Source organism: Stenella coeruleoalba, assembly GCF_951394435.1.
Source record: "Stenella coeruleoalba genome assembly, chromosome: 1".
In the NCBI taxonomy this organism is placed as follows: Eukaryota; Metazoa; Chordata; class Mammalia; order Artiodactyla; family Delphinidae; genus Stenella; species Stenella coeruleoalba.
In genome coordinates this window covers 114,007,247-114,030,627 of record NC_137169.1, presented here as the reverse complement: position 1 = coordinate 114,030,627, position 23,381 = coordinate 114,007,247, and the positions used below count along the sequence as shown (strand labels likewise).

At 36.6% G+C, this 23,381-nt stretch overlaps 1 protein-coding gene across 1 annotated transcript; it reads left to right on the top strand.

Moving 5' to 3' along the window:
• Window positions 1-19,791: 19,791 nt before the first annotated feature.
• On the top strand, window positions 19,792-23,095 carry LOC307198415 (olfactory receptor 10T2-like; the record flags this gene model as incomplete). The annotated part of the gene is given in 6 exon segments (XM_079945369.1): window positions 19,792-19,878; window positions 22,168-22,371; window positions 22,375-22,542; window positions 22,544-22,568; window positions 22,571-22,685; window positions 22,687-23,095. Coding segments are annotated over 6 exon segments (1,008 nt in total).
• Window positions 23,096-23,381: the final 286 nt, after the last annotated feature.

The window sequence follows — 23,381 nt, the reverse complement described above, 5'->3', positions numbered from 1 at the left end:
GTTTTCAATTTTTGAGTTTACTGAAGCCACAAGTCACAGAAATGAACTGAGAGAAAGAAATTTCTGATAACAAAGCCAAATAATTAACAAAATCAATGAGATTTCTTCTAAATTTAAATTATGCAGAAGATAAATTCCAAGGGAAAAATTACCTAACTTTAATTTTTTGGTACACATTATGGTATGAGTACTTCCTCTTTGCTTGACAAATTTCATTAGTGCCTAACCAGTTTTGACTAAAAGTACTTATTCTTTGTGGCCAGGCCTCTTTTTAAGAAGAAATTCCACTTCCTTTGCTTTACTCTGAGGCTGACCCACAATCACAGTCACAGATCACCTTTTGTTAATGTTCTTGCCAAAACTGAAAAATTAACTGGAAACGTATGACAAGAGATGTGGCTTTAGACAACGTAATCTTCCTAAGTATGAAAATGATAGGGGAAAATCACCTAGAATTGATTTTAAATAGTATTTTTAAATACATTTGTATAAATGTAGGGAAGTGGCTCAATCTGCTACTATTGAAAACTGTGTAATCATCAGGGTGACCTTCTTGTATTTCCTCCAAAGAAGTCTGATTTACAACTTTAATGATATTAGAATAAGCAGTGCCAACTTAATAAAATGTTAACAGAAATAATATCAGCTCCTGTTATATCTACAAGCATTCAATAGCTAACCAACCAACCATTGTGTAATAAAATCTCATCTTTCAATTTGTGTGTGTCGCTCTTTCTTCAAAGATGCAGGGAAAAGAAGAGAAAGTGCCCAGACAGTCCAATATGATCACACAGTTGGGCCATTCCTAAGCTTCATTCATCTATTCAGCAATTGTTTAATCTTCCAACTCTGCCCACACAGCCAACTCCTGCCTATGGTTAATTTCCAGGAGGTTTATATATTCCAGCTCTTTTCCTTCCAAATCTAATTCTAAAGCTCAGTGACATTTTCTCTCTGAGGTCTCATTCTTTTACAGAGAGATTTCCATTTAGATAACAGTTCCATTCGTGTGAATTTATGAAGCCAATTTTGCCCAGATAGCCACAATAACAGGGTGCAAAAAGCTCTCTTTGGCTGTTCTAATCTACATTGCTTTTATCATTGCCCTTACCTCTTATTGGATTACCTTCAGATTCCCCAAAGTCTTAAATAATTATCTCTAAGAGCACCTCTGTGATACTTCCATGAACTTACCGATGAGTCCATTTAGCTCCCACTTTTTGAAAACCTGTGTACAAGTTTCTTGGCCCTGTCTTCTGTGTCCTCAGCCATTCAGTGTCATGGGCCATTACAGTCATGGCTATTGACATGAACTGGGTCCACATGCTCCAAAGTAGTACTGTATGCTCTGAGGCCCTCAAAGTGCTAATTCCAAATGGAAATACATGTCTTTCTCCCAATTTTAGTTACATTTTTGTTATGTATCTTAAGGAGTTTTGAGTTATGCTAACCGCATCTTAGAGTAGTGCTGTCTAACAAAACTATTTGTATGATGGAAATATTCTATTCTGTGCTTTAATGGTACAGCATTTAGTTTACATTAGTTTAAATTTGGAAAGAGCATTCCTAGTGTTTAAACTGAAAATAATAACTTCCCATTTTTATCCACATCCCTATGGCTTTTTGTGTTTTAAATGTGTCCAGCTCAGACCTCCCCCTCATGTCTGAATCCTGAAGACATTGTTCAGCCCAGGCTGGAACCCCTTACACACTTGCATGCTGACTGCAGTGCTTCATTTAGGGAGTCTGAAGGCTCCATCATAACACCCTACCCTTCTCCATCCACACTACCCAGTCCATGATAGCTTATATTCTATGGCTAAAGATTACTATTTCCTAATTCTTTGCACTATTTTGAAGTACAGCAGAAGATGAAGTGGCCATTCCATAGGCTGGTTTCTCATTAGCCTGAGTACCTTTTCTCTGATCATCTCCAGCCAGGATAGTTCACACTTCTTAACAGGCTCATGAAGGCTTTCAATGAAAAATATTTGAATAGAAGATTTAATACTGAATTTCAACTTTTATATTTTTTATTCCTATTAATTCAACATCTCTTCCATCTATTTCTAATTAATATTTTTCTTTCACTGCTCTTACATCAGGGAATTTATTTTTAGTTGTTCTTAGTTTATACCATAGTGTGTAGGCCCACCGAGTAAGTGCTATTTCATGTGGCACACACTTGTGTAGGCCTTCTTACCAGTTCATATACTTTATTAACTCTGGCTACTTTTTTTATAGACTTTACTAGGACTTTTAAATTTGTTTTCAATAATTTTAGGTTTAAAGAAAAGGTGCAAGATAGTACAGAAAATTCTACCCAGTTTCCCCTAAAGTTAACACCTTATTAACAGCTTACATAACTGTGATAAATTTGCCAAAACTAAGAAATTAACATTGGTACTTTATCATTAAAGTGCAGATTTGTTCAGATTTCACCAGTTTTTTCACTATTTTTCCACTATTCTCCACAAGCCACTCCACACTAATATTGTAAAGACTCCTCCTGCAAATGGCTCATGCCTCAAGAAACAAAGCCTGAGTGGAAAAAAATATTTTAAAATCAAGATTACTGCAAATCAAGAGGCTCAAAAGGCAACGTCCTGCCTTTATTGGTGGAAAGGAGAGTGAAAAGGTGAAAATTTACCTCTGATTGCCCCAAATTCCTAACAGTAAATACAACAAATATCCTAAAATTCTACCCCAAAAGCATAGACTATACACCTTGGATCCAAAGGTAAGATTTCTACAGACCTGAGGACAACAGAGGACCTCCCACTGAAGTACAAGGCAGCTGCTCAAGTGAGCTGGTATCTAACGGTTGCCTGCGGGCTGCTACTGTGTGCAATCCTATACAGTCTGAGAGGTGGTCACAGTACCTAAAGATGCTAAACTAGGCAGAGGAAACTGAAGGAAATGAGTAGCCCATGGTATTGCTCTTTTTTTGTTTTAGCGCTGTGATTTTAACAAAGTAATAAACATTAACAATAAATCTAAAAAAGACAAGTATATTTTGACTTACTTAAGTGTTTATGCATTTGTTCATTCATTCAATAGTTAGTTATTAATTGAGTGCCTACTGCTTGCACCTATAGCAGCTCTTCACTACCTCTTCACCAATGAAATGTCATGACCCGTCCCACCTCATCCAAAACTTGGAGGTGAGTTCACAGACCCTTTTAGCTCGGAAAACTTGATTGGCTTAAATTTGTCTAGGATCCACAGATTTTTAAGAGTTGTAAAGAGCCTCAAACTTGACCTGTAAGAAATATTTTTCCTGCAAAATTTTACCTGCCTCCTCAGTCATTTGGACACAGAGCGACTTAAACTTCTGAAGCAGACTGATTGGCAAACCCACTGATTTTTTGCCTTATTGGCCCTTCAATCCACACTGCATGTTTTGGGGATTCCATTTTTCTTTTTTTTTTTTTTTTTTTTTTGTGGTACGCGGGCCTCTCACTGTTGTGGCCTCTTCCGTTGCGGAGCACAGGCTCCAGACGCGCAGGCTCAGCGGCCATGGCTCACGGGCCCAGCCATTCCGTGGCACGTGGGATCTTCCCAGACCGGGGCACGAACCTGTGTCCCCTGCATCAGCAGGCGGACTCCCAACCACTGCGCCACCAGGGAAGCCCTGGGGTTCCATTTTCTTACGATATTGTTTTTATAGATTTACTATTCTTTTTGCTGTTGTCTATCTTTTTAAAAAAATTATTAAAGTATAGTTGATTTACAATGTTGTGTTTAATTTCTGATGTATAACAAAGTGACTCAGCTATATATATATATATATATATACATACAATATATACTCTTTTTCATATTTTTTCCGTTAAGACTTATCACAGCTTATTGAATATAGTTTCCTGTGCTATACAGTAGGACATTGTTGTTTATCCATCCTATATATAATAGTTTGCATCTGCTAATCCCATGCTCCCAATATCTTTTAACAGTCATATAGTGGATTCATATGATCTGTATATCTGAATAGCAGATGTATGTCCAGATACATCCGGATTTCAAATTCTAGTGTCAAGTTATATTTTGTAGTTTTCTTGCATCTATTGTTGAGGAAACTGCTATCATTCTATTTGTTATTACTTTGCTGGCAAGTTTTTCTCTGCAAAGATTTTCCATCTTTTTTCCATTTTTTTATTTTTTTGGAATTATAATTGAAATTCAATGTTTTATTATTTTAAAGTATAGAATATAGTGATTTGACATTTTTACACATTATGATATGCTCATCATGATAAGTCTAGTTACCATCTGTCACCATCTAAAGTTATTACCATATTACTGATTATATTCCCTATTATATATTACCTATTATATTCCCTATATATTACCTATATATTCCCTATTCTGTGTGTTACATCCTCATGACTTTATCCGTTCATCTATCAATGAACACTTAGGTTGCTTTCATATCTTGGTTTGTGTAAATAATGCTGCAATGAAATTAGTGTAAATATATCTTTTTGAATCAGTGTCTTGTTTTCCTTAGGTAAATACCCAGACGTGGGTTCCTGGATACTATGGTAGTTCTATTTTTATTTTTTTTTGAGCAACTTCCATACAGTTTTCAATAGTAGCTGCACAAATTTACATTCCCACCAACAGTGAATGAGGATTTCTTTTTCTCTACATTCTTACCAACACTTGTTTATTTTTTGCCTTTTTTCATAATAGCCATTCTAACAGAGGTGAGGTGATATCTCATTGTGGTTTTAATCTGTGTTTCCTTAATGATTAGAGATGTTGAGCACTTTTTCATGTGCCTGTTGACCAGAAATGAAAATGTCTCTTCAAGTCCTCTGCCCATTTCTCAATCAGATTATGGATTTTTTTATTATGTTGTATGTGTTCTTTCTATATTCTGTATAGTAACCCCTTATCAGATATATGATTTGCAAATATCTTCTCCCATTAAGTATGTTGCCCTTTTGTTTTGTTGATAGTTTCCTTCACTATGCAAAAGCTTTTTAGTTTGATGTAGTCCCATTTGTTTATTTTTGTTTTTATTGAAGTGTTAGATTTTTAAAAGTACTGCTAAGATTTATGACAAAATCTGACTCCCAATGCTTTCTTCTAAGAGTTTTATGATTTCAGGTTTTACATTCAAGTCTTTAATCCTTTGTGAGTTCATATGTGGTATAAGATAGTGGTCCAGATTCATTCTTTGCATGTAGCTGTCCAGTTTTTCCAATACATTATTGAAGAGATTGTCTTTTCTCATTGTATATTCTTGATTCCTTTGCCATAGATTATTTGACCATATATACATAGGTTTATTTATGGGCTCTCTATTCTGTTCCGTTGATCTATCTGTCTGTTCTTGTGCCAGTACCATATTATTTGATTACGATAACTTCGTAGTATAGTTTGAAGTCAAGGTGCATGATACCTTCAGTTTTGTTGTTCTTTCTCAAGTTTGCCTTTGCTATTCAGGGTTTTTTGTCGTTTCATACAAATTTTTTTATTCCAGTGTTATTTCTTCCAGTTCTGTGGAAAATGTTATTGGTATTTTAATAGGAATTGAATTGAATCTGTAGATTGTTTTGGGTATTTTGAACATTTTAACAATATTAATTATTCCAATTCATGAGCAAGGTATATCTTTCCAATCACAGACATAACTTGTTTTCTTGTGCTTTGCCTTTATTGTGCTTCACAGATATTGCATTATTTACAAGTTTAAAATCTGTGGCGACCCTGCTTTGAGCAAGGATATCACCATCATTTTTCTAACAGCAATTGCCTACTTTGTGTCTCTGTGTCACATTTATTAATTCTCAAATGTTTCAAACCCTCCACTAGCAAAAAGATTATGACTCAGTGAAGGCTCAGATAATAGTTACCATCTTTTAGGAATAAAGTATATTAAATTAAGAGATGTACATTTTTTACACATGATGCTATTGCACACTTAATAGACTACAGTATACTGTAAACATAACTATTATATGCACTGGGAAACCAAAAAAATTATCTCACTGGCTTTATTGCTCTGTTTGCTTTATTGAGGTGGTCTGGAACTGAACCTGCAGTATCTCTGAGGTATGCCTATATTTGTGTCATCTTTACTTCCTTTCAGAGTGGCAGAAGAACTTAATATACATTTTTCCAAGGAAGACATGCACATGGACAACAGGTGCATGAAAAGATGCTCAACATCACTAATCGTCAGGGTTATGCAAATCAAAACCACAATGAAATATCACCTCACACCTGTCAGAATGGCTATCATCAAAAAGAACACAGCTAACAAATGTTGGTGAGGATGTGGAGAAAAGGGAACCCTTGTACACTTGGTGGGAATGTAAATTGGTGCAGCCACTGCAGAAAACAGTATGGAGGTTTCTCAAAAAACTTAAAAAAAAACCTACCATATGACCCAGAAATTCCACTCCTGGGTGTATAACCAAAAGAAACTAAAACACTAATTCAAAAAGACATACCTACATCAATGTTCATTGCAGAGCTATTTACAATAGCCAAGGTATGGAAGCAACTTAAGTGTTAATTGATAGATGAATTGATAAAGCAATTGTGGTATATATATGCAATGGAATATTACTCATAAAAAAAATAAAATCTTGTCATTTGCAGCAACCTGGATGGACCTAGAAGGTATTTTCTAAGTGAACTAAGATAGACAGAGAAAAACAAGTACCATATGATTTCACTTACATGCAGAATATTAAAAAAACAAAAGAAGAAACAAAATTGTAGTTACAGAGAACAAACTAGTGGTCTCCAAAGGAGAAGAAGGAGAAGGGACAGATGAAATAAGTAAAGGGCATTAAGAGGTACAAAATTTGCAACTATAAAATAAATGTCACAGGAATATAGTGTACACATAAGGAATACAGTAAATAACATTGCAACAAGTTTGTGTGTTGATGGATGATAATTGGACTTATTTTGGTGATCATCTCGTAATGTATGCATATATTGAATTACTATGTTGTACATCTGAAAAGAATACAATATTGTATGTTAATTGTAACTCAATAAAAATGAAACTGAGAAACTGCTGCCAAACCAAGTAATGTACAGCAACATTTCCCCAAATGTAATCACCGGCAGTGACCTTGGGAGGTAAACAAATGAGTCTGTTTTATTTTATTTTTTTTATATTTATTTTAATTGCATTAGAAAATTTGAGTATATCAAACCTTGGGAGTAAAAAAGATTCCTTCATATCAATGCAAGGTATTAGCTAAAGTTGGTACATATGTTTAAAAGGAAACCAACTTGAAAAAAAATAGATGAATAAAAAATAAAATAAAAATGTTTATAAAATATAAGACAACATATATATGTAATTTATTATTACAGATATGAAGAGTGAGGTTCAGAGGGGGTACACTACTTGACCAAGTATATACAGATTTCAGATTTTAAAACTTTCAGTTCTATGTGGTATGAAATAGAAATTTGTGGGAATCTCTTCCTTTACAGGAATATCAATGCATAGTTTACTGAATGATGTTTTTAGTATTAAGATGAAATTTATGCTGATTACTTCATGCTATCTCACTCCGTACCTTTGTGAACAAAGACATTGTTTGATTAAATGACTGAACAGATTTGTCAAGGAGAACAAAGCTATTGAACGACTAAGCTAAATTATTGCCATTGAAAAAAAAAACAGTATTGGGGGTAATACTGGCTCTGAACTCCTCACTTCTCCTGAAGGAAAAAAATTTCTTCAGATCTCAGAGGAGTTTCAGTGAAGAATAGAGGAGAAAACCAAAGTCCATTCCACAGATGAGAATCCTAGGACTGACATTGTGGTCACTGTAATGAAGCCACCAAGCCAGCAGTCCCTAGATTCATCTTGTAAAATGTTTTCTGGAAAGGCTCTTTTAATGCTGACCTCCCACCACCTTTTAGAGAACTATGTTTCAAAGGAAATCAAGAACAAGGGGGTCACAATCTCACAAGGAGGGAGGAGAACCAGACTAAGAATAATTGGGAGACCTTCAAGATGGTGGAAGAGTAAGAGGTGGAGATCGCCTTCCTCCCCACAAATACATCAGAAAAACATCTACATGTGGACAACTCCTACAGAACACCTACTGAACGCTGGCAGAAGACATCCAAAAGAAGACTTCCCAAAAGATGCCCTCAGGTGACATACACACAGAGGCAGGGCAAAATACAAACCTGACCCCAGGAGTTGTGCGAACAAAGAGGAAGGGAAATTTCTCCCAGCAGCCTCAGGGGCAGTGGATTAAACGTCCAAAATCAACTTGATGTACCCTTCATCTCTGGAATAACTGAATAGACAATGAATTTTCCCAAAATTGAGATGGTGGACGTTGAGAGCCACTGTAGACGTGGGCTTTGCTTTCTGCATCTAATTTGTTTCTGATTTCATGTTTATCTTAGATTAGAATTAAGTGTTTATTATCATTGATAGAATTGTTTATGGATTTGGTTACTGTCTTCCTTTATATATATATAGATAGATAGATAGATATCTTGTTTTCCCTTTTCTCTTTTCGTGAGACTGTATGTGTATGCTTCTTTGTGTGATTTTGTCTGTATAGCTTTGTTTTTACCATTTGTCCTAGGGTTCTGTCTGTCCATTTTTTTTCTTAGTATATTATTTAGCACATGTTATCATTGATGGATTTGTTTATTGGTTTGGTTGCTCTGTTCTTTCATTCTTTCTTTTTTTATGACTTTTTACTTTTTTATTTTTAATAATATTTCTTTTATTTTAATAACTTTATTTTCTTTTATTATGTTTTTCTTTCTTTTTCTCCCTTTTCTTCTGAGCTGTGTGGGTGACAGGGTCTAGGTGCCCTGGCAGGGTGTCAGGCCTGTGCCTCTGATGTGGGAGAACTGAGTCCAGGACATTGGTCCACCAGAGAACTAGTGGCTCCATAAAATATCAAACAGCAAAAGTTCTCTATCTCAGAGTTCTCTATCTCAATGACCAGCTCAACTCAATGACCAGCAAGCTACAGTGCTGGACACCCTATGCCAAACAGCTAGGAAGACAGGAACAAAACATCACCCATTAGCAGAGAGGCTGCCTAAAATCATAACAATGCCACAGACAACCCAAAACACATGACCAGATGTTGTCTGGCCAACCAGAAAGACAAGATCCAGCCTCATCCACCAGAACACAGGCACTAGTCCCCTCCACCAGGAAGCCTACACACCCCACTGAACCAACCTTAACCATTGGGGGCAGACACCAAAAACAACAGGAACTACAAACATGCAGCCTGTGAAAAGGAGACCACAAACACAGTAGATTAAGAAAAATGAGAAGACAGAGAAACACACAGCAGAGGAAGGAGCAAGATAAAAACCCACCAGGCCAAACAAATAAAGAGTAAATAAGCAGTCTGCTTGAAAAATAATTCAGAATAATGAGAGTAAAAGTCCAAAATCTTGGAAATAGAATGGAGAAAATACAAGAAACGTTTAACAAGGACCTAGAAGAACTAAACAGCAAACAAACAATGATGAACAACACAATAAATGAAATTTAAAATTCTCTAGAAGGAATCAATAGCAGAATAACTGAGGCAGAAAATAGATAAGTGACCTGGAAGATAAAATAGTGGAAATAACTACCACAGAGCACAATAAAGAAAAAGAAAGAAAAGAATTGAGGACAGTCTCAGATACCTCTGGGAAAAAATTAAGTGCACCAACATTCAAACTATAGGGATCTGAGAAGAAGAGAAAAAGAAAGGGACTGAGAAAATATTTGAAGAGATTATAGTTGAAAACTTCCCTAACATGGGATAGGAAAGAGTCAATCAGGTCCAGGAAACACAGAGTCCCATACACGATAAATCCAAGGAGAAACATGCCAAGACACATATTAATTGAACTGTCAAAAAATAAGTACAAAGAAAAAATATTGAAAGCAACAAGGGAAAAACAATAAATAATATACAAGTGAATCCCCATAAGGTTAACAGCTGATCTTTCAGCAGAAACTCTGCAAGTCAGAAGATATTGGGAGGACATATTTAAAATGATGAAAGGGAAAAACCTACAACAAAGATTATTCTGCCCAGCAAGAATTTCATTCAGATTCAACAGAGAAATCAAAAGCTTTACAGACAAGCAAAAGCTAAGACAATTCAGCACCACCAAGCCAGCTTTACAACAAAAGCTAAAGGAACTTCTCTAGGTAGGAAACACAAGAGAAGGAAAAGACCTACAATAAAAAACCCAAAACAATTTTAAAAATGATAATAGGAACATACATATTGATAATTACCTTAAATGTAAATGGATTAAATGCTCCAACCAAAAGACATAGACTGGCTAAATAGACACAAAAACAAGACTGGTATATATGCAATCTACAGGAGACTCACTTCAGACCTAGGGACACATACAGACTGAAAGTGAGGGGATGGAAAAAGATACTCCATGCAAATAGAAATCAAAAGAAACCTGGATTAGCAATTCTTATATGATACAAAATAGAATTTAAAATAAAGATTATTACAAGAGACAAACAAGGAGACTACATAATGATCAAGGGATCAATCCAAGAAGAAGATATAACGACTGTAAATATTTATGCACCCAACATAGGAGCACCTCAATACATAAGCCAAATGTTAACAGACATAAAAGGGGAAGTCAACAGTAACACAATCATAGTAGGGGACTTTAACACCGCACTTTCACCAATGGAGAGATCATCCAAAATGAAGATATATAAGGAAACACAAGCTTTAAACGATACATTAGACAAGATGGACATAATTGATATTTAAAGGACATTCCATCCAAAAACAACAGAATACACTTTCTTCTCACATGCTCATGGAACATTCTCCAGGATAGATCATATCTTGGGTCACAAATCAAGCCTTGGTACATTTAAGAAAATTGAAATCGTATCAAGTATCTTTTCCAACCACAACGCTATGAGACTAGACATCAATTACAGGAAAAAAATCTGTAAAAAATACAAACACATGGGGGCTAAACAATACACTACTAAATAACCAAGAGATCACTGAAGAAATCAAAGAGGCAATCAGAAAATTCCTAGAAACAAATGACAATGAAAACACGAGGATAAAATTCCTGTGGGATGCAGTAAAAGCAGTTCTAAGAGGGAAGTTTAGAGCAATATAATCTTACCTCAAGAAACAAGAAATATACCACATAAACAACCTAATCTTACACCTAAAGCAATTAGAGAAGGAAGAACAAAAAAACCACAAAGTTAGCAGAAGGAAAGAAATCATAAAAATCAGATCAGAAATAAATGAAAAAGTAATCAAGAAAGCAATAGCAAAGATCAATAAAACTAAAAGCTGGTTCTTTGAGGGGATAAACAAAATTGATAAACCATTAGCCAGACTCATCAAGAAAAAAAGGGAGAAGACTCAAAACAACAAAATTAGACATGAAATAGGAGAAGTAACAACTGACACTGCAGAAATTCAAAGGGTTATAAGAGATTACTACAAATAACTATATGCCAATAAAATGGACAACCTGGAAGAAATGGACAAATTCTTAGAAAGGCAAAACCTTCCGAGTCTGAACCAGGAAGAAATAGAGAATAAAAACAGACCAATCATAAGCACTGAAATTGAGACTGTGATTAAAAATCTTCCAACAAACAAAAGCCCAGGACCAGATGCCTTCACAGGTGAATTCTATCAAACATTTAGAAAAGAGCTAAAAACTATCCTTCTCAAACTCTTCCAAAATATAACAGAGAGAGGAACACTCCCAAACTCAATCTATGAGGCCACCATCACTCTGATACCAAAACCAGACAAAGATGTCACAAAGAAAGACAACTACAGGCCAATATCACTGATGAACATAGATGCAAAAATCCTCAAAAAAATACTAGCAGACAGAATCCAACAGCACATTAAAAGGATCATACACCATGATCAAGTGGGGTTAATCCCAGGAATGCAAGGATCCTTTAATATATGCAAATCAATCAATCTGATAAACCATATTAACAAATTGAAGGAGAAAATCCATATTATCATCTCAATAGATGCAGAAAAAGCTTTTGACAAAATTCAACACCCATTTATGATAAAAACCCTGCAGAAAGTAGGCATAGAGGGAACTTTCCTCAACATAATAAAGGCCATATATGACAAGCCCACAGCAAACATCATCCTCAATGGTGAAAAACTGAAAGCATTTCCACTAAGATCAGGAACAAGACAAGGTTGCCCACTCTCACCACTCTTATTCAACATAGTTTTGGAAGTTTTAGCCACAACAATCAGAGAAGAAAAGGAAATAAAAGGAATCCAAATCGGAAAAGAAGAAGTAAAGCTGTCACTGTTTGCAGATGACATGATCCTATACATAGAGAATCCTAAAGATGCTACCAGAAAACCACTAGAGCTAATCAATGAATTTGGTAAAGTGGCAGGATACAAAATTAATGCACAGAAATCTCTGGCATTCCTATATACTAATGATGAAAAATCTGAAAGTGAAATCAAGAAAACACTCCCATTTACCATTGCAACAAAAAGAATAAAATATCTAGGAATAAACCTACCTAAGGAGACAAAACCTGTATGCAGAAAATTATAAGACACTGATGAAAGAAATTAAAGATGATACAAATAGATGGAGAGATATACCATGTTCTTGGATTGGAAGAATCAGCATTGTGAAAATGACTCTACTACCCAAAGCAATCTATAGATTCAATGCAATCCCTATCAAACTACCACTGGCATTTTTCACAGAACTAGAACAAAAAATGTCACAATTTGTATGGAAACACAAAGGACCCCAAATAGCCAAAGCAATCTTGAGAATGAAAAAAGGAACTGGAGGAATCAGGCTCCCTGACTTCAGACTATACTACAAAGCTACACAGTATGGTACTGGCACAAAAACAGAAAGATAGATCAATAGAACAGGATAGAAAGCCCAGAGATAAACCCATGCACATATGGACACCTTATCTTTGATAAAGGTGGCAGGAATGTACAGTGGAGAAAGGACAGCCTCTTCAATAAGTGGTGCTGAGAAAACTGGACAGGTACATGTAAAAGTATGAGATTAGATCACTCCCTAACACCATACACAAAAATAAGCTCAAAATGGATTAAAGACCTAAATATAAGGCCAGAAACTATCAAACTCTTAGAGGAAAACATAGGCAGAACACTCTATGACATAAATCACAGCAAGATCCTTTCTGACCCACCTCCTAGAGTAATGGAAATAACAACAAAAATAAACAAATGGGACCTAATGAAACTTCAAAGCTTTTGCACAGCAAAGGAAATCATAAACAAGATGAAAGACAACCCTCAGAATGGGAGAAAATATTTGCAAATGAAGCAACTGACAAAGGATTAATCTCCAAAATTTATAAGCAGCTCATGCAGCTCAATAACAAAAAAACAAACAACCCAATCCCAAAATGGGCAGAAGACCTAAATAGACATTTCTCCAAAGAAGATATACAGACTGCCAACAAACACATGAAAGAATGCTCAACATCATTAATCATTAGAGAAATGCAAATCAAAACTACAATGAGATATCATCTCACACCAGTCAGAATGGCCATCATCAAAAAATCTACAAACAATAAATGCTGGAGAGGGTGTGGAGAAAAGGGAACACTCTTGCACTGCTGGTGGGAATGTGAATTGGTTCAGCCACTATGGAGAACAGTATGGAGGTTCCTTAAAAAACTACAAATAGAACTACCATATGAACCAGCAATCCCACTACTGGGCATATACCCTGAGAAAACCAAAATTCAAAAAGAGTCATGTACCAAAATGTTCATTGCAGCTCTATTTATAATAGCCCGGAGATGGAAACAACCTAAGTGCCCATCATCGGATGAATGGATAAAGAAGATGTGGCACATATATACAATGGAATATTACTCAGCCATAAAAAGAAACGAAATTGAGCTATTTGTAATGAGGTGGATAGACCTAGAGTCTGTCATACAGAGTGAAGTAAGTCAGAAAGAAAAAGACAAATACCGTATGCTAACACATATATATGGAATTTAAGAAAAAAAAATGTCATGAAGAACCTAGGGGTAAGGCAGGAATAAAGACGCAGACCTCCTAGAGAATGGACTTGTGGTTATGGGGAGGGGGAAGGGTGAGCTGTGACAGGGCGAGAGAGAGGCATGGACATATACACACTAACAAACATAGTAAGGTAGATAGCTAGTGGGAAGCAGCCGCATGGCACAGGGATATTGGCTCGGTGCTTTGTGACAGCCTGGAGGGGTGGGACAGGGAGGGTGGGAGGGAAGGAGACGCAAGAGGGAAGAGATATGGGAACATATGTCTATGTATAAGTGATTCACTTTGTTATAAAGCAGAAACGAACACACCATTGTAAAGCAATTATACCCCAATAAAGATGTTAAAAAAAAAAAAAACTAAAAATAGAGCTACCACATGACCCAGCCATCCCACTTCTGGGCATATACCCTGAGAAAACCATAAGTCAAAAAGAATCATGTACTTGGGCTTCCCTGGTGGTGCAGTGTTGAGAGTCCGCCTGTCGATGCAGGGGACACGGATTCGTGCCCCAGTCCAGGAAGATCCCACATGCCTCAGAGAGGCTAGGCCCATGACCCATGGCCATTGAGCCTGCACGTCCAGAGCCTGTGCTCTGCAACGGGAGAGGCCACAACAGTGAGAGGCCCACGTACTGCCAAAAAAAAAAAAAAAAAAAAATCATGTACCAAAACGTTCACTGCAGCACTATTTACAATAGCCAGGACATGGAAGCAACCTAAGTGTCCATCAACACATGAGTGAATAAAGAAGATGTGTCACATATATACAATGGAATATTACTCAGCCATAAAAAAGAAAAGAAATTGAGTTATTTGTAGTGAGGTGGATGGACCTAGAGCCTGTCATACAGAGTGAAGTAAGTCAGAAAGAGAAAAACAAATACCATATGTTAACACATATATATGGAAGCTAAAGATTGAAAAAAAATGGTTCAGGAGAACCTAGGACAGGAATAAAGACACAGCCATAAAGAATGGACTTGAGGATACAGAGAGGGGGAAGGGGAAGCTGGGACGAAGTGAGAGAGTGGCATGGACATATATACACTACCAAATGTAAAATAGATAGCTAGTGGGAAGCAGCTGCATAGCACAGGGAGATCAGCTTGGTGCTTTGTGATTACCTAGAGGGGTGGGATAGGAAAGGTGAGAGGGAGACTTAAGAGGGAGTGAATATGGGGATATATGTATACATATAGCTGACTCACTTTATTATACAGCAGAAACTAACACAACACTGTAAATCAATTATACTCCAAGAAAGTTTTTTTTTAAAAGCAAATAATCCTCCATTGTTCTCCATAACATCTGCACCAATTTACATTCCCACCAACAGTGTAGGGAGGTTCCCTTTTCTCCACAAATTCTCTAGCATTTATTATTTGTAGATTTTTGATGATGGCCATTGTGACTGTTGTGAGGTGATGCCTCATTGTAATTTTAATTTGCATATCTCTAATAATTAGCAATGTTGTGCATCTTTTCATGTGCCTGTTGGCCATCTGTATGTCTTCTAGGAGAAATGTCTATTTAGGTCTTCTGCCCATTTTTTGTTTGGGCTGCTTGTTTTGTTTGTTTGTTTATTGAACTTTGTGCATTGTTTGTATATTTTGGGAATTAAGCTTTTGTTAGCGCTTCATTTTCAATTGTTCTCTCCCAGTCCATAGGTGTCTTTTCATTTTGGTTATGGTTTATTTGCTGTGCGAAAGCTTTTAAGTTTAATTAGGTCCATTTGTTTATTTTTGCTTTTATTTCCATTACTCTAGGAGATGGATCCCAAAAAATATTGCTGCAATTTTTTTTTCAGAGTGTTCTGCCTGTGTTTTCTTGTAGGAATTTTATAGTATCCAGTCTTACACTTAGGTCTTTAATCCATTTTGAGTTTATTTTTGTATACGGTGTCAGAGAATGTTCTAATTTCATTCTTTTACATGTAGCTATCCAGTTTTCCCTGCACCACTTACTGAAGAGACTGTCTTTTCTCCATTGTATATTCTTGCCTCCTTTATTGAACATTAATTGACCTTAGTTGTGTGGGCTTATTCCTGGGCTCTCTGTTCTGTTTCATTGATCCGTGTCTTTTTTTGTGTTATTGACCATTTTTATTGAGTCATTCTTCTTCTTCTTATTGACCTGTTACAGTTTCTTACATATTCCATATACAAGGAGTCCTCTGTCTGATATAAGTGTTGTAAATATTCTCTCCCAGCCTGTGGCTGGAAATTTCATATTCTGAATGGTGTCCTTCTAAAAGTAAAATATTTTAGTTTTAATATTTTAATAAAATGTAATCTATTTTTGATTTTTCTGTTTTGGTTTGCACTTCTGTGTTCTTTCTAAGAAAATTTTTCCTGCATTATTGTCACAAACAATTTCTCTCAGAAGTTTCATCATTTTAATGTTTATACTTAGGTATATAATCATTCTATTTCTTATATATGGTGTTATGAAAATTTTACAATTATTTCTTTACATAGGTATATCTATTTTCTGGCATCGTTCATTTAAAAGATTTTTCTTTCCTCATTGAATTACCTTACACCTTTGTTGAAAATCAATTGATCACATATATGTAGATTGAGACTTACTTTTAAGTTTTGTTAAAGCAGTTAGAGTGTGTCCTTCTCTGATATCTAATTTATCCTAATGACTAAGGTTAGTGTTTTTGACTTCTTTGTTGACTGTCCCAAGTATTCTGTGATATTTCTTGACTCTAGCTAGTTGGATCTCAGACATCTCCCAACCACAAGTGAGTTGTAGGAAGTGTGTAACTTAGACTTCCAGTACGTCTTTGTTTAGTCTTGTAGAGTTTCACATTGTGCTTAAGAATTTTAGCATGCAGCTCATTATGAAAAGGTACCGTATGCATATTTCTGTAACTCTTCCTCAAAATTGACCCAACTCTCTGGTATTTTGCTCCACAAGTTATAGCTGCTTTATCCTCCTCAAACTCCAATTTCACTCTCTTCAGCTCAGTAGGACTACTGTGCTCTCCTTGGGTTCTTTCTGTAAAATGGAAATAACATTGTTTTACCTGATGAAGTTATTATAGAGATTATATGAGCTAATGAATGGATAATGATAGCTGCACAGTGAATATTCAGAAAGCTGCTATTAAATATTAGATTTGCAGTATAAAAAATGGGTAGAAAGGAAAGCTTGCTGTTACAGTCCTCCAGCCTTCTCTCCCTAAAATGACCTATCAATTTAAAGAATTTTTACTCTTTTGTATCTGTCTCTTCCTCCTCAGAAGTCAGATAAACACTGGAACAACAAGACTTCTTGTTTGTATTAGCCCATATTATACATATATCAATTCAGAAACTTATATTTCTTATAATTAGAAATTAAAACAAGAAATCCATGATTTCTTCTCTCTTTACATAAAACAAAACTCCTGAATTCTTCAGGGAGAGAAATATTTTTGGAAGGAATAGATGTCTAAGGGCAATTTGAGGAGTCTGAGATACACTGTTCTTGATACTGGATGTGAAAAAAAATGCTCCCACTTAGTAATGCTGCAGTGCCTTGTAAATGCCCTATCTTAGCCCTCTTTGCCTTTTGTAATTCTTCTATTTTTCCTCCATTTTCCCTTCTAAACACTAAATTCTTTTCAGACAGAAGACAGTAGTTTTAAACTTGCTAAGAGTAAGGAAATCACCTAAACCAAGTGCAAAATATTTTGTAAATATTTCTTATTCTGAGTATCCTGAGCAGACCCCAGCAATAGGCATCTTCACATGCAACTCAGGAGTCTCAGGTCTATGTGGTCCAGAAACTACCTTTGTCATGAACTATGCCATCCTCATCTTTGTGAAACCCTCCCTGCCAAAACAATTACCAAGTGCCTGGAACATCATCAGTGTTTAATGCATATTGATTTAATTAGTGAATTAGTGGGTATATAGATGAATGTCACATAGATAAATATATTTAAAGAGATGAATCTAGAAGACAATGAAGTGTAGAAAAAGTTGGAATTTGTGCCCCCTTAGAATGCAGGCATAACTAAGATTTAAAAAAAGGAGGAGAGATATAGGAAATTGTATCTGGCTTATTCAACTGGCAAACTTGAAGGAGAAGGAGAAGACTATGTGAAATTTTTCAAAAATGGCATGTACTTAATTCTTTGAAAGAGTTCATCTATATCCAGAATCTATAAAGCTAATTAATGATTAAGGGAGTGACAGTTTATTACTTCATTTGGCAAATGAAACCTTGAGTCAAAATAAATTACATATAAAAAAATGATAGCATTCAAACTATCTATCTCCTACATAGATCGAGTAAAGTAAATAATTTATTTGATTTATCTTTTACAAGTTTTGTTAATGCCTAGAATCCAAAGGAGTACCTCACTCCAAGGCCTCAATCCTCTGGAGTATCCAACTCTATAAGAGCCAGGGATTTGCTGAAGCAACTGCCATCAGGAACATAGAGCAGCTAAGGCTGCATCTGTCCACTTAGCTCTAGCCCAGCTAGCAAGCTGAGTTTTCTTTCATCTTTAAAGGCTAATCTTAGCTCCTAGATTTTCCCCAATCATCTCTGGAGAAAAATACTGCCTGATGTTCTTCCAAATTTGTCCATGTCTCTTTTTCTTTATATTTTGATGGGATAAAGAAACCTGAGACTGTGCCAGAACTCTGCTTATAAATGTAAGTGCTTCCTATGAAAAGCTGCTTAACATCTCAGAGAAATACAAATCAAAACTACAATGAGGTATCACCTCACACCAGTTAGAATGGGCTTCATTAGAAAATCTACAGACAACAAATGCTGGAGAGGGTATGGAGAAAAGGGAACCCCCTTGCACTGTTGGTGGGAATGTAAATTGATACAGCCACTATGGAGAACAGTATGGAGATTCCTTAAAAAACTAAAAATAGAATTACCATATGGCCCAGCAATCCCACTACTGGGCATATACCCTGAGAAAACCATAATTCAAAAAGATACATGCACCCCAATGTTCATTGCAGCACTATTTACAATAGCCAGGTCATGGAAGCAACCTAAATGCCCATCGACAGACAAATGGATAAAGATGTGGCACATATGTACAATGGAATATTACTCAGCCATAAAAAGGAACGAAATTGGGTCATTTGCAGAGACGTGGATGAATCTACAGACTGTCATACAGAGTGAAATAAGTCAGAAAGAGAAAAACAAATATTGCATATTAACGCATATATGTGGAACATATAAAAATGGCACAGATGAACCAGTTTGCAGGGCAGAAATTGAGACACAGATGTAGAGAACAAACGTATGAATACCAAGGGTGTAAAGTGGTGGTGGGGGGCGGGGGGGTAGTGTGATTAATTGGGAGATTGGGATTGGCATGTATACACTAATATGTATAAAATGGATAACTAATAAGAACCTGTTGTATAAAAAAATAAATAAAATCAATCAAAAAAGAAATGTCGGGGCTTCCCTGGTGGCGCAGTTGTTGAGAGTCTGCCTGCCAATGCAGGGGACACGGATTCGTGCCCCGGTCCGGGAGGATCCCACATGCCGCGGAGCGGCTGGGCCCGTGAGCCATGGCCACTGAGCCTGCGCGTCCGGATCCTGTGCTCCGCAACGGAAGAGGCCACAACAGTGAGAGGCCCGTGTACCGCAAAAAAAAAAAAAAAAAGAAATGTCAGTACTTCCTTTCTATTATAGTTGTAGGACAACTCTTTTCTTTTAGCAATATCAACTCTCAATCAAACTGTACCAATATGTTGGGTACCAAAGAAAGATTCAAAGGCAGAAGGACTGGTGGAAACCATGCACAGGTGAAGTGGGTCATAGCATCAGGATCTGGGGTAAAACATAGGGACAGAGACCATGTGGTGAGATCTAGCTGAACGAAGTCCAATTATCTGATATGGAGAGAGAGTAAAGTTAGAAAAAGATTAAAATGTGTAAAACAAAATATTCCTAAAATGACTTAAAGTAGGAAAAGTAATAAGGAAATGCCTGAATAGAACAGATATGTATTTTAGCAGAAGGAAAAAAAAAATGTACCTGCTGGACTAAAGGTGGAAGAATAAGAGTTAGGAGTAGATGAAAGTGTGAAGCATACTGCCTGTGTGAGGATCATAGGGAATAAAAAAGGCATTGATCAATTTCCTAAGCCACTGGTGTGTAACACATAGTACAAAAGAAATATTGAAAATATTAAAAACAAGACCCTGGTTAATTAGAAGACACAGTCCTGCAGTTGGTAGTTTAGGATATTGGGGATACAGTCTCACCTCTGCTGTTAAGTAGCTATATAACCTAGATCTTTACATTTTACTTTTTTGGGCCTCAGTTTCTTTGTAACATGAAGGGGTTGAACTAGATACTAAGAACTAACACTTATTGAATATTAATATGATTCAGAAACATAACTGTGAGCATTTGGTACTCACAAAAATGTTTTGTTTCTGCTATTATTATCATTATTGCCATTTCAGGTAAAAACCTGAGGCACATAGAAGAGTTTTCCACAAGATCACAAAGCTAGTCGGTGACAGAGGCATTGTCCTAGCCTAGGCAGTCTAGGTCCAGAGCCTACATCCTTCTGTCCTTACTATGCTTGCATTCCAGCAAATTATCGCAGAACAAACTGACAGAGAAGTAAATGCACACAGTATTCAAGGTCTCAGAACTACTCAGGGAAGCCTTTTCAGAGATAAATATTAATCTGGGGTTTTGAAGGATGAATAGATATTAATTGTGAGGGGTAAAGGATAGTAGGAAAGGAAATGCAATGTTACTGGTAAAGATAAAGAGATAGAAATTTGTGATGTGTGATGACTGTGAAGAGTGGAAGTATGATCTAATGACCTGAGATAGTGATTAGAACAGAGAATTCCAGATAATCATGGAGAAATAATTGAGAGAACTAGGAACATTAGGAGGAAAATAAGACTCATAAAGGGATATGATCATTTTATTCCAATAACTAGAAGGCTGTCATTTATTAAAAAAAAAAAAAAGAATGAATTTTCTTGTGAGTATCTGCAGAGAACAAGTCAAGAACAAAGAGTGGAGGTTTCGAGAAGGCATAGGTCATCTCAGAATAAGAAGGCTCTAGCCAGTTAAGCCATCTAGGAAGAGAGCAGCCTGCTTTGTGAGGCAATGGGCTCCTTATAACTGGAACTTAACTACGGTGACTGGACAATACTTTACAGATTTATATCAAAAGGTTCACAGAATTAGGTGCAGATTAAGTAAGAAGACTCCTGAGCTTTGTTCTAATATAAAGATTTTATGATTTTCTAAGGCTAGTGTAAAGGTTTTAGAATTATGTTATCTCTGAATCAAACTACAGGTCTCCCCACAGATAATGGTGAGACTTGTTCTGAGAACATCATGGAGGCAGCAGACATTGAGGCAGAGGTCAAGGGAGCGAATATGTCAGCCCAAGACCTGGCATGCTCTGAGCATGATTTGAGCTTTAGTTAGATTCTTACTCCCAAATTCCCATGCACTCATGACAAGGGAAACCCCAATATGCGGTATCATTCTAAGTCCATGCCAAAGGCTTCACAATTGATCATGGGCAAATAAAGCTCAACATTTCATTACATATAAGCAAGCAGTATTTGTGTCAAGTATATGAGGGGATGGATAGATGACTTTTCAATTGTTTTTGTTTTTCCAGTTCAGATTTTCATAAAATGACTTTGACGATAGGTGATTTCTCAAAACTGTCACTCTCATGCGGGTTAAGCAAATGATTTAATCTTTTTGAAACTTGGTTTCCATAAAATGGCACGATTAGATGAGATGAACTCTAGAATCACCTCTTGATTTAACTCACTAGGTATGAAACTTCTATGCAAATAAGAAGAGAAATGGAAACAACTTATAAAAATAAATTTCTTCAGGTATTGTTGAATTGGGAATTTTCTTATGTCCCTAGTCTTCATGCCTCCTGCTTTCCACTCACCCCTGATCAAAGTGTTTGACTTGTTTTTTACTCATTTTTTCAGACCAGTATTATCAACTTTGTACAGAAACACAAACATGATTTCTCTGGGGGCATTCACTTTTGTCAAATTCTTTCTGTTGTCCGTTTCAGGATGTCTGAGTCTGATTCCCAGTGACCAATGAAGAGATAGAACCAGAGCATGATCACCGAGTTCATCCTTATAGGCTTCTCAAACCTGGGGGATCTGCAGATCCTTCTCTTCTTTATCTTCCTCCTGGTCTACCTGACCACTCCGATGGCCAGTGCCACCATCATGACTATCATTCTTCTGGATCAGGCTTTGGACACCCCTATGTATTTCTTTCTCTTTGTCCTCTCCTGCTCTGAAACCTGCTAAACCTTGGTCATCGTACCAAAAATGCTGACCAATCTGCTTTCCACAACTAGAACTACTTTTTTCCCTGGGTGTGCTGCCCAGCTCTATTTCTTTGTGGGCTTGGCTTGTACCAACTGTTTTCTAATTGCTGTGATGGGCTACAATCACTATGTTGCCATCTACAACCCTTCTCAACTACACAGTCATCATCAGCCATCCACCCACATACTGCTGGTTTTAGCCTCAAGCATCTGTAGTTTTCTGATCTCTGTAGTTGTCAACATCCTGGTGTTTACTGTACCCTTCTGTGCCTCCAATCGGATCAACCACTTCTGACATTTCCCCTGTCATAAAACTGGGCCGCACAGACATCAACATAAAGGAGATGGTTATGTTCTTACTCAGCATTCTGGTATTGCTGGTTCCCTTTGTGTTGATCTTCATCTCCTATGTCTTCATTGTTTCCACCATCCTCAAGATCTCTTCAGTGGAGGGACAGCATAAGGCCTTTGCCACCTGTGTCTCCCACCTCACAGTGGTCATTGTTCACTATGGCTGTGCTTCCTTTATCTACTTGAGGCCGACATCCCTGTACTTCTCAAATAAGGACCGACTTGGGGCAGTGACCTATATGGTGATCACCCCACTACTCAAGCCCCTTGTCTACACACTGAGGAACAAAGAAGTGAAGACGGCTCTGAGAAATGTTCTCAGTAGGTACTCATTTCCCAAAACTGCATGAGTGAGTTGATAAGTCAGGGAAGTTATATTCATGAAAGTGTCTGGGGTAGAACTTCAATAAATATACCTACACTCTTTTGTCAAAAAAATAAAATAAAACAAGAAAAAAGGACCTCGGGTTACATTGATTATATTTATTGGAAAGTCCTTCTTCCTGTTTAGCCTATATTCATTGTAGAGGTTGTACCATTTGGTCTCCAGAAAGTTATGTGAGTGTGGCAAATTTCAAGGACTCAAGCCATGCTATTTTTGTGCATTGAAAATATCAGTTTTCTCAGATCAACACT